General features: G+C 42.4%; 1 protein-coding gene across 1 annotated transcript in view; it reads right to left on the reverse strand.

Annotated features, from left to right (window-relative positions):
• Positions 1-12603, reverse strand: part of LOC133416880 (protein eva-1 homolog A) — a 64870-nt gene that overhangs the window by 33957 nt on the left and 18310 nt on the right. Inside the window, exons 3-5 of the mRNA XM_061704175.1 lie at positions 12020-12143; positions 10548-10700; positions 3409-3552 (exon numbers count right to left, since the gene is read on the reverse strand). Coding sequence (XP_061560159.1) covers positions 3409-3552; positions 10548-10700; positions 12020-12143 — 421 coding nt within the window. The remainder of the gene's footprint in view (positions 1-3408; positions 3553-10547; positions 10701-12019; positions 12144-12603) is intronic.

The following is a 12603-nucleotide window of genomic DNA, read 5'->3' on the forward strand; positions in this document are numbered from 1 at the left end:
CAAAGGAGGCAGCGCGTGAGGCGTGCTCAGGCCTATCCATTACACCGCAGCAGTCCAAATTGGAAGTCATACCAGGGGGAAGTTTGGAAAAGAGGGCCTCCTTATCTTGATTGAGGTTTTAAGAGGCCTCAGGGGAGGAAGGGTAGTAAACTGAATGTAGAGTAGTGAGGTTTATCTCTGGGACTCATAGAAACTAGAACATGGATTAGCATTGTAATCCATCACTTTGTCTGGCAAAAATAATTCCCAACAATTTGAAGTAGATTGGCTGGCAAGTTGGATTTTGTCAAGGACAGTGTAGAATTTTGATTTGACTCTACGTACCTTGTTCATCCTAACCTCTGGTTCCACACCTGAAGAAATTGTCTTCCCACCACGACAAATATCATTTGTTTTGTTTTGACGTAGAACAACAACCATTAAACGTTTGGTCAAGAGTCTCTCATTTAGTCATTCAGTGCCCCTTGAAATTTATAATACAATGCTTGGACCCAACTTTAACGGCACTCAGTAGAGCACAGGCCAAAGCCAAAGAGTTCCTAACATGTTCATCTGACTCGATTGGTTGACAGGTCATGATGTGCTGGGTGATACTGTCCCACTACAGTCATGTAGTTGTGCATTACAAAACGAGCATTAACTACACCACATATGAGGCTTATTGTAATTGTAAAAGAAGACAGCACCATCCATCCATTTTCTGTATCGTTTTTCCTCATTAGAGTCACAGGTAAACTGGAGCCTATCCTAGCTGACTTTGGGCGAGTGGTGAGGTACACCCTGCACTGTATGCCGGTCAATCGCAAGACATAGTTCGACAAACAACAATTCCTACTCACATTCACACCGATGGAAAATTTGGAGTCTTCATTTAAACACTTCATTTAATCACTTAACAAGCATGTTTTTGGAATGTCGGAAGCAGCCGCAGTACCTGGAGAACACCCATGGAAGCACAGGGTGGAGAGTCGAATCCAGAATCTTGTGAGAGTGAGCCAAGTGTTCAAACCACTAAAAAAGCACCATTTGCACCAAAATGTAATGGGTTCCTCCTTGGCCCATGAACGCTTCGTCTGCAAGTTTAGTGAAAACTGGTTATGTAGATTTTCTAGTAACTAACATAACAATGGTACCTTGTACTTCTGGGGCTGGTAAAAAGAATTCCCAAATATGTAAAATAAGCCATAAATCACGCTTTGTAGTTGGGCACTGTAAAGACTCAGAACTGTTCTCTCTCCTGGGTCAATCCATCAAAAACTTCAAAAGTTCCCCGTTGGAATCTTTCTCTTTCAAGAAAGTGCCCCAAGCATTCGCATCCATCAATTTCCAACAGTCACATTAATGGTGAATATTTCCACTTCTAATGATGAAAAGTTAAAACCCTGCAATCATTGAGCTTTACAAAGACCTGATACATCTGTGATCTGATCTGCAATAGTAATACCTTGAGGTCTTTTTAAAAAAAAAGTTTTTTCTTCAAAACAAACAGTAGGGGTAATGAAATGAGGCCTGACGGTTGCGAGTGTGTCTGTTTATATTTTTTTCTTCGGTTTGGAGGCTGACTCCCAGAGGTTCTGAAAAGAGTCTAATTGAATCGTATGACCTCAGGGTGTTTGACTTTAGAGGTTCCATTGTACGCTAAAGCTCCAAAGGCTGATAATTTTATAAATCCCACTAGTGGAAACTGATGTGAACCTAGCCACACACCTACAGTACACACAATCGTAAAAAAAAAATCTAAGTTGCCTCAGTTAATTCAATTTGGCATGTTACAAAAGACCGTGAAATAGCACTTAGGTCATAAAGGGATAGTTAAAATTTAAGTGGGGTGACGCCTCTTCAAGGCAGAGAAAGAAAGCCGCTAGATTAGACAAACCATTTTAAACTGGAAGAAAACATTGTGGTGCCCACTACACACATTCTTCCACCCACAGTCTGGATACATAGATGTGGTTCAGCTGCCAATGAAAGAGGAACAAACACACACAAACACATAAATGACCACTTTGCCTGAGCCTTGAGGCAACCAGTGACTTAATGTCTACAGCGGCAACAGTGATGTACTCAAGTTCAAACTTCTCAGTCGCCAAACCTCGCAGCAACAGCCTCTCTTCCCTTTTTTCTGTTGAACATTTACCATCCCACTTCCTTCCCTTCTTCCTCGCAAACACATTTATCGAGCTGTTTGGTGATTTTGTGATGGGTTATCAGAGGCAGATAAGGGAGGTCAGACACAGATTGAAGACAAAACGACTCCATAAACACAGCTGAACAGTCTGGCTGTTCTTTGTCTGCATCCATCGGGATGAGAAAACTGACTAAAAAGTTGGATGGACACTTGGACAACTATTTGACAATGGACCTTCAAAAGCAGATACGACACTTCCCAGTGTGAAGTAGGTCGAGACAGATTTGTTCGTGCCGCAGTGGATTTGAGAGGCTCCAGGTTGATTGTTCACTCCCGGATGTTGAGGCATCTGGGTAATGTGTGCGTATGCGTCCGAGAGAATGGTTAAAGAATTACAGCCTTGACCTGTCAGGATTAGCCCGAGGGTGTGTTGCTGATAAAAAAAAAAAAGAAAAAATTTAAAAAAAAAGAATAAATCCATCATTCACACTCTTCTGCACAAAATAAAAAGCAGTAACTTTAAGTCATCTTAGCTTGACTTAAAGCAGTTGGGAGTTTTACAGCAGATTCGTTTGTGGAATTTGCCTGGCACAGAAAATACCTCGTCTCTACAGTCAAACCTCTACTGGAAACAAACAAAAAAATGTTACTAATTATTCTTCCACCCATCAATCAATTTTCTACAGTGCTTGTCCTCATTAGAATTGCGGGTGAGCTGGAATTCTATACAGCTGGCTTTGGGTGAGAGGAAGAATCGCAGGGCACATATAGACAAACAACCACACTCATATTCACACCTATGGACAATTTAAAGTCTTCAGTGGACCAAACAAATAAGAAAATTGTGGGTATGTGCTAGGAAACCAGCCTACCCTGAGAAAACCACACAAGCCTGAAGGCTGGAACCGATATTAGAATCCCGAACCTCGGAACTTTGAGGCAGACATTGCAACCACTACTGCACTGCGTTTCTATTTATTATTGTTATAAATAATATATATTTTTTAAAACATGCAGTTATGAATATTGTATGATAAGGCTTGCAAGCACATATTGAACACATTTTATTTCACCAAATGCGGTTATTTTATAGTCTTTGAAGCCACGCGTCAATCGTGCCACAAACCAGGAACAATTCCCTTTAACTGTATACAATAAAATAAAATAAATGAAGGCTCTTAAGGAGTGGGGTCTGCCTGCTGCTCTTAACAGAGCATGTGAAGCTAATCATTGGGTAAACGGCACTCCCTTGTGGCACATATAGGAAGCTCATGACTTACCACAGGTGTAGATGACGCTGAGGTACTTCCTGGTGCCAGAGTAGCAGGGATCCCCAAATTCCCTGGATGAGGCTCGAAGCACGCAGCTCTTCTTGGCCTGACAGCGGGACGTCACAACCTGCAGGGCAATGGACGACTGGCAATCTGACACAACACAAAAAAAGATGGATGATTTACTCGAGACTAGAAGCGTACACAAATTACTTGCTCCGGGGCTCTAATAGATTGACAAAAAGGTCGCAAAGTACTACAGAAGCATCTGTCAGCCTTAGCTCACACAAACTGGATAGAAATATGGCAAGACATCTTTTTATATGCGCTCTCTCAGCTTCTCGGAGCCACAACAAAACCTAATTCGGGCGTCTTTTAGTCTAAAGGATACCCGATCCGTGTTTGTGTACGGATAGCAGACATTGATGAATGTAGATGTCACACGTCATCTCGAAGCTTCCCCTTTGCTCTTTCTACTCCAACTGACTTCCACTCTCACACCTTTAAAAAAAAGCGCATATACAGGACATGTTACATGCACTTTGTTAACGGTTCCAGGTCATCAAAATTGTTTTCTGCCACTATTTGATGTCCTTTTATGGAGTTAATTTGGTTTGAAAATGCCTATGATGCCCTTTTTCAAGCTATTTTTGTTGGTCTTTTTTGCCTGGCAGTTGAGACGGCTGGATTTGACATTAATATGCGGCATGTAAACAAGCATTGTTCTGATTGGATCATTGATCTTCTCAATTTAAATTTGAAAAACAGCTTTGCTCTCAATGGCCGTTGGCGATATATCGGCGGCCAAGCGTCCATCGCGACAAATCCTTCGATGTGGAGTCTTACTATTATTCTATCCATCCATCAGTTATCTGAGCCGTTTATCCACACAAGGGTCGCGTGAGTGCCGGTGCCTATCCAGCTATCTTCGGGCAGGAGGCGGGGTACACCCTGAACTGGATGCCAGCCAATCGCAGTCATACTATTACTGTGAAGCAGAATTCAGCAAGCGTTGGGTTAAATGTGGATTTTGATGGAAGGTGATGTTTAAGTAAAATGGCTTCTTAAAGACAGCAACATAAAGACTACGTCAACCTCATCATCGTCATCATCATGATGTTGATAATGATGATGAAAATTCCAAAGCCTATGTACCTTCACTAAATGTAAAATTTTGACACTAGGAAGCTTCTGCTGATGTATGGGAATGTGGATGGGCCCTGGTTCCTTCCAGATGCTTCAAAAGCCTCCACGCTGTGTGTAACCCCGGAAATGGCTCAGCTAAGCCCTAAAAACAATACAAGGAGATGAGCCTTTGAAAATGGACACTTGGTTCTCACCTGGGTCACCCTAGTGGGCCCCTTAAAGAGAGCAACTCTGTTTTACGTCGACAGGCCACAATGAATGGTGGTACAGGTCAGAGGTTGTATCTTTCAGTCAGGAAGGGAAAGTGGACAATCTATTGGTCATACTCATTGTCAACATTATGGCCTGGGCTACAATAAAGCTACAGAATAGAACTGCCCTAATTCTATAGGGAATCTCAAATTGTTGTTTCTGATTAATGATGCACATACAGTGAATCAGGCCACAGGCCTTTGTGCAGTAACTTTGCTTAGAATGTGCACCTTAATAAAAGTCTACCCCTTTGGATGCAGTCTGGCGGGGGCAAACGGACATTCCCCAGCAGGAACCAACAATTTGGAATTCCTGACCAGGACACAGCGAGGTCAAAGCTTGCAGGAAGCCAGCATGTAACTGGAAAACGGTCGAGACATTTCAGAGACTGGACAATTCCCCACTCGTGTGCATTCACTGATAGCGAATGATTACAACTTCCTTTTCTTCAATAAAAGACTCAAATGATATATTACCGGTTACCATATTACCTCCTTGATTCGGGGGGGTGGGGCAGCAGTTTAAGCAGAATTTCTTCTCTCCATCCATTTTGTTACAGGGGGGATTCCGAGGCGTTTCCAGGCCAGCCGAAAGAAATTAGCTATATCTCGTTTTTTTTTCCTCCATCCTCGATCCTCTTTTTCCATGTTAGCTCCTCCCAAAACAACAGAGGAGCGATGAGGGAAAATGTTGGGAGAAAAGCCACAAAAAGCTAAAGAAAAAGCTAAAGGAGTTACCAGTAATACTTCTATTCTTACTAAAATGAAGTCAAGGTTGGACCTTTTAGAGTTTTATGCAAATTTTGAGGCATATTCAAATCCAATCAAATTCCAACTAACTTGTGTGCATGACATTTTCTATAAAGTCATATATAGGCTCCACATGCACAGTACTTCATGACTGTGTGAATGTGTAATTGCCGCTAGTATGACACAATGACCTTCTGGTCTGCCTTGTTGATGAAAATTGTCCCTTTGGATGATAGTGTTCACTGACGGACGGGTGCCTAATTTTGATTTCCCTGGCCTAAATAGGGAGAAGCAGAACAAGGGTCTCACAGAGGAACAGATGGGACTGAGGTGGGTTTGGATAAGGAACCAGAGGCCAATCAAGACATACAGCGAGAGAACATACACATTAGTTTATGCATTGTGCATTTGAACACACTATATTTTGTATGGAGTTTAAATGAGAATTCCCTTGGGTCCAACTTTCTCTGGCTCTTGTTACAGCTTTACCACAGACAGAAGACCATAGAAGGGCCTTATTTTACATGCAAACACACACACTCAGGGTGCACAGGCATGAATAACCCGTTAACTCTGACCTTTAGCCTCAACCACCTAACCTTATGGACCGCACACGGCCAACAAGAACAGCTCTGTGTCTCACAGTGAAGAGAAAACAGGAATAAGGGAGCCATTTCTGAGACTTTTTTTGTCACTCATGAAAGTGCGGGGGTCTTTTCAATCCAACATGGAAGGCTGCAAATAGGAAGGTGTAACCTATTTTTCTTACTTAACATAAGCAGATAAAGGTTTCAGAAACTACAACTTTCCCGGAATATTTTGGCAGGAGTAGCTCGCAACACAATGCTCCAGGTTGTCCGCCCGTACATGCACACAGACACACACACACACTTGTCCGGGAATTTACAATAGGGAACCCATTTTATCTCCTCCTCTGCTCATATGACTCACATGTGAAGCATATCATTTGATACATAAGCCACTTGTGATACCTCAAGTCTTTGTACAGCCGACATCGGACATGTAATGGTGTGTAAGGTGATAGCTGAATATTTTTGAGGGCACAAGATATCACGAGTAACACATTACTTCATATTGGAACATTGTGCTGTCCGATCAGTGGGAACATGAGTAAGGGACAATTTCTATGTGTATGAAATTATATATCGTAGTTGCCTTCGTTTATTTACTCAACTCCAGAAAATACTTTTTTTTTGTACTGTCACTTACTGAAGGGCCCACTCTAAAAATGTTCTGTCCACAAGCTCCGCTGCGAACGATCAGCTTTACAGGTGCCACATCTGTCTGCAGGCAATTTGTGCTGTGATAATGACTGCGTTTGACACAAGGTGGCATCAGTCATAGCGACGGTAATTACAGCCAACTACCTGTTATTGTTTTCCTGAGGGGAAATAAGGAGGCGTCAATTTGAGGTGTTTGTTAAATGGATGGTGCACTCCAGCTATTAATTAGGCCTGGTGTCTATTAGAGTGCGGGCCACTATTTGCAGAAATATCGTTTATCACCTAAAACTGCTTTTCCGCTATGGATTTAATAATATCAACATAGTAATTATCTGCGTCTTAACACATCAAAGCGAGGCCCGTACTTATTGTGACACAAAATAGCTCTGTAATCATTTTAGCGCTCCATCAGTCGATGCCTACGGTCTGTTGTGGCTTAGCTTGAAACCCATGAAAGCATGGCGGCCCTGAGAAAGAAGACGCGGTATCAGACATGGCAAAGGGGGAGTAATTTAGATGTCAAAGGTTTTGTGTGATGATAATGGGTCAGATGAGAGAGGAGGGCTTTTGCTTTGAGGCTCCTCCATCACAGTTAAAACCTGTCCCACTTCGCCACTCCCCCCAAATAAACAAGGAGCAAACAACATCAAAGACGTCCTACAATTGGGTGTACGTCTTTTGTGTAATCTCTCTTGAATTTTTTCTGGTCATGCGGGTTTCATCATGCTATCTAGCGGCGTTCCGTGAGAACGCATAAAATTTCACAAGCTAAAGAAAATCCTGTATTGTAGAAAAGAAAACAGCAACCATATTTTGGCAGGAAGAGCGTGTCGAATTACAGCCTTGGGCTGAGTTTAAAATACAAACACTGCATGTTTTTAATTCAAATGTAATTAATCACAGTCTCATTACTACTCCCAACAGCGTTTGACTGGACAGAAGGTTTCTATCTGTATCCGCTATACGTGTAACGTCGCGTCAGCAAACCTAGAAAACAGGTTAGCGGACGTCCTGTGTATGCTGCGCTAAAGAGCATAACCACGGTTTGATGACATGATTTGAAGTCCAACTTGCTGAAATGCTGTTGTCTTTCTGGCTAGTGACTTCACACAAAACTTAAATATGTGTGTATTTTTTATTGATACAAATATGATATCATATATGTAAACACGGACAAAGACTAAACATTGGAGATTGTCATCTTTGGTGGCTCTGTGGTGACAAACAAAAGACATGTTGACGTTTAAAGTTTATACAGGTATGTTTTCCCGGTTTCCGGCTACAGGGCTCCGCCATTTTCCCGAGCCGGAAGGAAATGCTTTCACCTGTTTTGCCGAATGCGGAAGTTGGTTGCGCATATATCCTATTCAAGCTTTGAATTCAAGCTGCAGTAACTAGGTGCAAAACGATCATCTTTTGAGGCTATGTTAACTGAAATAAATTGATGTGTTTCTACAAATGATTTGTCTCCCAATTCAGGGATCGTAGTCCCTATCAATGAAACATTAGAATGTATTTACATGCTGTCAAAAGCATGCGAAGGTAACAAGTAACTTCTTACGGTAGGGGTATTTGAGCCAATCAAAAAGAAAAAAAACAAGAAAGTAATTTCTGGAAATGGCAGAACAACAAACACCAGATGACTACTTCTTTTCCAAAAATTCACTTCCCAGTGACCTAAAAAGTTTTAAAAGCAGCATCCAATAAACATGAGCAAAATGCCAAAACGCAAAAGCACACTGAAGAATATAGACTAAAAATAAAATTTTTGGTTTGGATGTAGTGTCAGACACCACAAACACATCATGCATCTCGTCCACGAGGGCAAGGAGAAGAAGAGGCGGTCCGTTTTCAAAGTTAATTAGCAGTGTGGGTCTGAGCTGTCACTCAAGACAACCTCACTTCCTGATCCTCGTGTCACGGGAGCCACATTAAAAACGGAGGGGAATCCCACTAGACAGTCTGGAACTTCGCAAGTGTGTGTGTGTGTGTGTGTGTGAGATGGAGACACATAGACAAGCATGGTGTTAGCGCGTGCATTGTAACCACACACAATGCTAATGCCATTTGACAGTTAACAATGCTTCTCCCTGCATCTAATCTGGCCTTTGTACCACTGTAACACTAGAGTTCATCTGCCAACGCTAACGCCAAAGCTATGCTACTGTATTTAATGCCGAGCATGAAACCAGATATTAGGCACACACACACGCACACCCAACCACCTGCTACTCTAATGGAGTGGAGGGCGCTCCATAAGCACAATATGCGCTGTATAATTGTGTCTGATTACTCTCACGCTGCTAGTGTTTGCCTTTTGAACCCAGTGTCGCATAAAGGCCACACAAACATACGCACCCGCTGGGCATCTCCACATTGTATTGTACTGTTTGAATTGTGCACCTTGCCATTTAAACTCACACAAGCATAATAAAGAACAATACAAATGTAGAAGGTAAATTATGAGCACAGTTGTCAACGTTTCCAAGCTTGGATTCTGGAGACACACACGCCTACACACACACACACACAGACACACACACTCTTAGTGGGAACTCAATCCTTGTCCTCTTTCTACGGCACATCTCCGAGCATTGGATGACATCCGATCCACATTCCAACCCAGTTCCATCCCGACAATGTGGAATCTGTGTGCGTGGGGCTTTACATATCTCAGGATGCTTTTAGAGCACAGGGAGGAAATAACGGCTTAATATGAGAATAAATCTGTCTGCTTTAAAGCGCCGATCTGCCCAAAATGTGGTCAACAAATCCTTGGTGGAAATTGTAAATCTCCCAAAATGCACAACAGGGTAAAATCATGCAATATCCCCCGCACAAAAAGACTTAAAGTGGAATTGAGGACCTGAAAGTGTTAGTGGAGCTCTTTGTGCTCAAGACGTGTTCGAGTCCTGACATGTACGAGTCATGAATAAAAACAGCAAGACGCATAATGACGCCTGGTATTTTTCACCTCCATAAAAAAAAAAAAAAAAAAGCGACACAGTTCTTCCCTCAATGCTCAAATAATACGCAGAAGAACATTTGCAAGACAAGGAAAGCGATTTAAATATCAGGCAAAGACTTGATTTGCATTGACCACCTTTTGTCTTAATTCAAGAAATCCTCCCCTGGACCCAGACTGACTCCTAAATGTATGAATGAAATGAAAGGTAGTCCTATTAAATAAGATTGCTATTAATTTTAACAATCGCTTGATTTGGAAAATAGAAGCAAACAGCATTCCAGGATGTGCTTCATGAATCGGAACCTTTCATTCATTCATTCATCTTCCGTTCCGCTTATCGTCACTAGAGTCGCGGGCGTGCTGGAGCCTATCCCAGCTATCTCCGGGCGAGAGGCGCAGTACACCCGGAACTGCTCGCCAGCCAATCGCAGGGCACTCATAAACAAACAACCATTCACACTCACATCAATACCTACAGGCAATGCCGTCTGAATCGGAACCTATTTCATATAATTCATTCAGAACGATCTATGCGGGCAGCATGTCGGCCGTGTTTGTAGAGTGTGTTGGGCCAGGACCCGCTCTGTTTTCTGGGAACATAGTCAAGTTCAGACAGTGAAATATCCAAATTTCAAGGGTTGGAAAATTAAAAATGACTCCAGAAAATCTTGTGAGACTTCAGTACATTGGAACATCAATTTTTGTGTGCCCTAGTTTTCATATGATTCTGTTTTCGATTTATTTATTTTTTCATCTAAATTTTGGTGTCGTGTTGTCATGGTTACTCACCCATTGATGAAGCCCTCCTGTGGGGCAGGGGACACTCCAGAGCGCCCTGTTGGGTTCGACCGAACATTGCGGAGTAGACAACGATCTGCATCCCCCGTTTGCAGCTCAGTCTCATCCTATCCTCCTCACACACAACTTTGCTTTTATATTCATCTGAAAGAAAATAAAGTAGGACGAAGTTTAAAACATAGCTTTAGAGCTAATTTACTCTCTGTGCAACTGTAAATAAGCAGAAATACGACCGTTCGTGCTTAAAATCATCATTTTGAAGCTACATTTTCTTCGTCTCGGTTGTGATGGCTGAACCAGCTTTTAAAATAAAAAATATATACAAATATATAGTAGATAAATCTTAAATGTCTATTATCTCTCATGACTTTTTTTCCTCCTTTTATTTGTCATAACAATGACCAAAACAACAAAATAATATAATATAATAATAATAGCACTGATTTCCCCTGGGTATAAATGAAAATAAGGTGTTTTTTCTCCCAAAAATTATATACTGCATGTTCGAACAGTTGTTTCAGCTGTGTTTACTGTAGTCAATTATGAAAATAGCGTATAAAATATCAAATGTTCCGCTTGCAATAGCGGCCTGAAGGCATCACGGAGGGTAAGCACACACAGGTAGAGTTGTTCGGTGGACAAGTAGAGCCACGTAGCGGCATTCCTCACACACATCCAGTCATGGTGACCTGTGACCAACGGAGCAGCTCCACTGGCCGGCAAATAAAAACAGCCCACATTCATGTGGGGAGTGGATCAGGAATGCAGAGGAGAATAGGAGGCAAGAAGGTAGCCGGAGTGGCTTGTTATGTCTTTTGGTAATGGATGCACTCTTTCTCCTTCATTTCCTCTTTCTATCCTCCATACGCCTCTTCTTTCAGAGGCAGTGACACCTTCGTTCTCCCCCACGCAGCCTTTCTTCCCTCCAGCCATTGGTTAAGTGACAGGGAACAAAGAACTGTTGATTGGAGGAAGGAAAAGTGGGGAAAGCAGAGGGATCAGTGGATTAAATCTCCCACTTCTTCTCACTCCACTATGAACCGCACTGTGGAGCCTCCAATGAAGACAAGAGTCTGAGTGGGATTACAGCGCTGTTGTCGCCATACTCTTAGCTTCCTGGCTCACGGAGAGAACTGAGGGTAAAAAGGTAAAAGGGGCTTTTCTTTGAGACAACACATCCATCCATTTTCAATTCCGCTTATCTTGTTAAGGGTGACGACAGGCCGTGGAGCCAATTCCAGATGACTGAGGGAGAAATGCAGACTCGAACCAGGACTGCTTGCAAGTCAATAGACGGTTCAGATGGCCTTGGCTGACTTTTCCTCCAATTGATTTGACTTATTCAATTATGGACCTAACTCTAATGTAATATATTTCGACCATATTTAAGTGTCTATGTTATTTGTGAGGAAAGGAAAGTGTGAAAGGCACCTGGAGACGATGCAATGCAGTGAGGGACTTACTGGGTCTGCACTTGTACAACACTGTGAGGTATTTGCCGCTGCCGGGACAATGGTCCATCCCAAACACGCGGCTGTTGACAAGAACTTGACAGCTCCTTCTGTCTTGGCACTCATCCAGCATTTTCTAAACAGGGGCGAGAGAGGACCAAAACACGGTTTCAGTAGGTCAACGAGGAGCAGGCAAACCTAAAACCACTTCAAACAGGATTCTTAAAACCATCAGAGCACAGAGGGGGAAGTAAAGGAGGGAGCAAAGAATACGGAAGGGTCCACTCTAGTCATTCATCCCTTTCCATCTCAGTTTTCATCCTCTTTTAGTCCAACATAGTCGAACACATCACATTCAAGTTAGCTAACTGCATTGCAAAGGGAATTCCTGAATGGTACATAGAATTACAGTACTGTATACAGAGCAAGGACAATAGGGTTATACTGTATTTCAATTAAGTGGCACAGTGGACGAGTGGTTAGCACATAAGCCTCACAGTTTTGAGAATGGGAGTTTGAATCCGGGCTTCTACCTTCCAGTGAAAATTGCCTTAGTTGGAGTTACAATAGATGAATTATCCATCTGTCCATTTCCG

The sequence above is a fragment of the Phycodurus eques genome, chromosome 18 (genome assembly GCF_024500275.1).
Source record: "Phycodurus eques isolate BA_2022a chromosome 18, UOR_Pequ_1.1, whole genome shotgun sequence".
Classification (NCBI taxonomy): domain Eukaryota; kingdom Metazoa; phylum Chordata; class Actinopteri; order Syngnathiformes; family Syngnathidae; genus Phycodurus; species Phycodurus eques.